This window comes from Sinocyclocheilus rhinocerous, unplaced genomic scaffold, assembly GCF_001515625.1.
Source record: "Sinocyclocheilus rhinocerous isolate Xijiao unplaced genomic scaffold, SAMN03320098_v1.1 scaffold1607, whole genome shotgun sequence".
In the NCBI taxonomy this organism is placed as follows: Eukaryota; Metazoa; Chordata; class Actinopteri; order Cypriniformes; family Cyprinidae; genus Sinocyclocheilus; species Sinocyclocheilus rhinocerous.
Genome location: NW_015629758.1, coordinates 210567 through 214244, shown reverse-complemented (window position 1 = coordinate 214244; position 3678 = coordinate 210567). Strand labels below are relative to the sequence as shown.

The 3678-nt window shown below is 34.2% G+C and overlaps 1 protein-coding gene across 4 annotated transcripts in view; it reads right to left on the bottom strand.

Annotated features, from left to right (window-relative positions):
• The window catches only part of LOC107739427 (leucine zipper protein 2), a 171443-nt gene that overhangs the window by 72507 nt on the left and 95258 nt on the right, over positions 1 to 3678 (bottom strand). For all 4 annotated transcript variants that reach the window (XM_016551528.1, XM_016551529.1, XM_016551531.1 and 1 more), the window contains exon 3: positions 529 to 599. In XM_016551528.1, coding sequence (XP_016407014.1) covers positions 529 to 599 — 71 coding nt within the window. The remainder of the gene's footprint in view (positions 1 to 528; positions 600 to 3678) is intronic.

Here is a 3678-nt window from a genome sequence, read left to right as displayed (position 1 = left end):
TTGTAATAATATTTCACAACATTACTGTTTTTACTGTATTTTGAATCAAGTTAATGCAGCCTTGGTGAGCAGAATATTCTTCTTTCCAAAACATTTAAAAAACTTACCAACCCCAAAATTTTGAATGGTAGTGTACATGGTAATAAAATGCTATTTTAAATATTTATATTCTATTAGATTTGCCTGCCTGATTTCCTAGTTAGCCTCATTGGTTACTCTCATTGATCATTCTGTTCAGCTGTTGCTGTTCAGTTCCCTCATTTACTCTGTGCCTTTATGCTCCCTGTCTGGTTCAGTCCTTTGTCCGAAATAATAATAATAATAATAAAATGTGTCTAAATATGCCTGCTTCAGTTTGCTGGTGATACTTCTAAATCTCAATCTTTCTAAGAATTGCAGCTTTATAAGTAAGCCATTCGTATTATGGCTCAGATCAATGGCTGAGTTAATGACACAGTGGGAGATGCTTCGGGAGGACCTGCAGAGAGAGATCAAAAAATTGTCCAGTGGAGAAAAAAAGGGCTTTACCTTTGCTTGTGACTGAGCTTCAGGATCCTCTGAACATCCTTCTTGGGCACAGCATCATCATTCTTAAGAGACTGTAGGGAAACAGAATGGTTGTGATTTATGCTTTATAATATTGTATATTTGCATGTGAGTGTTGGAGCTGTTTATTTTTTTATTCGAAATGGCAGATGAAGCTGATACTCTCAGATCTGTTCATCTGTAAAGCTATGACCACCTTCTACAATGCTGATTTTTACAATAAGCCGGAAAAGACGAGTAAAGTCTTTAGAATGGTGCTTTGGTGGGGCAGTTCCAAATCATCTGTTTCCCTCCTTAGAGAAACATCAGTGAGATCAGAGAGAGGAAATCTGACTAATTCTCATTATAGCCTCATTTCCATTTTCTTCAATCAGCATAAGCCATGAATAATGGAATGCAAAACCTTGAAAGAAAAAGATATTAAACCTTTCTCACTCAGATCATTTCTAGAATTGTACATCGAAGAATTCTGATGTTTAGGAGCATTAAAATATGTACTTTTTTTTATCACAGTCAAAGGGAAATCATGGGCTCTGTTGGGTTGTAACATATTATATGTACTCTGGATTTCATAATCATTTATTAGATATATTCAAAAATATTATTGAATGTATATAAAGATTAGGTCTTGTCACACCCCGCTGGGTTACAATTTATTTCAGTACTCTTCTTTAGACATTCTACTAAGTAATTTTGCAACCTCATGTTAACTAACTCCCATTAATTTGCAACTGCGTGTCAACTAACTCTCGTTAGAGTCATAGTAGACTGTTAGGTTATGGTTAGTAGAATAAGTAGACATGTACTTGCAAAGTTACTTATAGTCAGTAGAATGTCTTTTGGGGGGCAATCAAAATAGTGTCAGCGAAGTTTTTTCCCCTGACGAAAACGAGATGGATCTCGACTGTATTGTTTGCGATTGTGGTTTGCTGATTGTAACGTTACTTACGCAACCTCTGTGCAGCCATAATGTAAGTCTTTTTTGCCATTCTTTTCAAAGAAAAACAATAAAGCAATTTGAAATTATTGGAAATATTATTAGGAATTTCTCTGTTATAATATTTGAGAGAAGGTTTTTGTTACACCAATTTTCATAACGTAGTTCACGAGTTCACACTTACATATAATAAACAGAGTAAAGGTTATGCGTATTTGGAGTGCTGTTTGGGGAGAGGGCTCCGAGCTTAGTAATTTCTCCCGAACCCGAAGGTAAGGTGGTTTAGCTATTTATAGAGGTTCTCTCTCGAGCTGATAGGATAGGCGATATAATTGCTGACAATGAATTGGCCGGGTTAATTATCTGAACGTGCTTCTCCCGAACTTTGTTAATAAAACATCATACAGTGCAATTTAAGGGGGTCTGAATACTTTCCGTACCCACTGTATATCTAAAGTATTGGGTGTTTATTTAGCCTCTAATTGATATCCTGTTATAAATCTGTACACTGAGGTAAAATAAACCATGTATGAGTTGATATTCTATTGATTTGTGCTTATTGGTGAGAGAGCAACTTCTGAAGAAATGTAAAAATAAATTTCCCAAATGACAACAATCATTGTAATTAAAATTGAGCAAAATAATATTTTTTATCATTTTACTATTATACTGTAAGATGAAAATATGACGAAAATGTGTAAGTTTCCACTGACTAAAACTAGACTAAAATGCTCAGACATTTAGTCGACTAAAACTTGACTAAAACTAAAACAGGACAAGTTGACTAAATATGATAAAAACTAAAAGTTACATTTTACACAGGATTAAGACTAAATTAAAAATAGCTGACAAAATGAACACTATTACCACCGCATTATGGTGCTAAACATGTACAGTGTGAAATGATGCTGTGTTAGAATGTTACAGCTAGATGCTTAGCAACAGACGAGCAGTCGCGTATCTCATATTCACATTCTTTTGGACAGTCGCTGAAACACAGCTCATTGTATAAAAAATGATTCAGCATTTAAGGGGGAAAACATTAAATGGTGACGGAAAATATGTGAATTGCAGTGAAGAAGTGATATTACCTTTATACTGAGAAAAGTCTGAAAATATAGATGATAATAAAGTCGGCAATATAGCCTAAGAGCAGTGTTAGAGCCTTCATGTAAGCAGGTTGGGTGTTGCGTTCATCCAATCAATGAAAATGACACCACAAATATGCAAACACGAAAGTAAACTCAGCATTTAGGAATGTACAGTGTGAAACATCAGATTGTGAATACCCAGGATTAATTGCTAACTCTGTGTAAATTATGAAAAGTGTGAAACATGAAACAAGATGACCCAGGATTCCCTTCACCTGGTGTTTAGAATGGCCCAGGGTTAACTATTTGCAGTGTGAAAAACCCTATTGTAATCTTCTAGAAACATAATTACATTACATAATTTTAGATATGTAGCAGCACTTAAAACAACAGCGCTTGACTTGACTTCAGGACACTTTCTGATGTAACACGTAGGGGAGAGCGGGGCACAAAGTAACACTTTTTGACTTTCTCAAATTGTGTAAATCCACATGGGGTTCAGAGTATAATTTTTTTATCCACAGTAATTTCACACTTGTCTAGTACAAATATGTCGCTTTGTTTCATAATTACAGTGTATACGTTTTTCTTTATTTACCCTCAAAAATTGGAAGTGAAATGTGACAACATGCCCCGTAGGTGGGGTACATTGTAACATCTGAGGGGCACGTTGTAACATGACCATATAACAGCTTAAAACGTTATCTGATCGAATGAAAAAAATATACAAGACAAACTAAAATATTTTGTCAACAAAATAAAATAATTATTTTTTAAAACTGGTTACTGTCTTCTGATAGTTAGCGAAGCATTAAAACATAATTTAATTGGAGATTAAAATAATTTGCAGATTTGTCTAATTTTAAATGAGTAATAAAAACTGAGATTAAAAATTTACTTAAACCAGAAATATAATTTTACTATGGTAAAATAGATGTTCAGCGATATTTTCAAAAGACTTTTGAATTTTGGCGCACTTTTTTTCTCTATATAATTTTGATATAGTAACTAGTAAATGCTGTAAATTTGGTTATGCTAGCATGTGTGGAAATATTTAAACCACGTGTGTTACAATTTACCCCGCGTTACTTTGTGCCCCGCGCT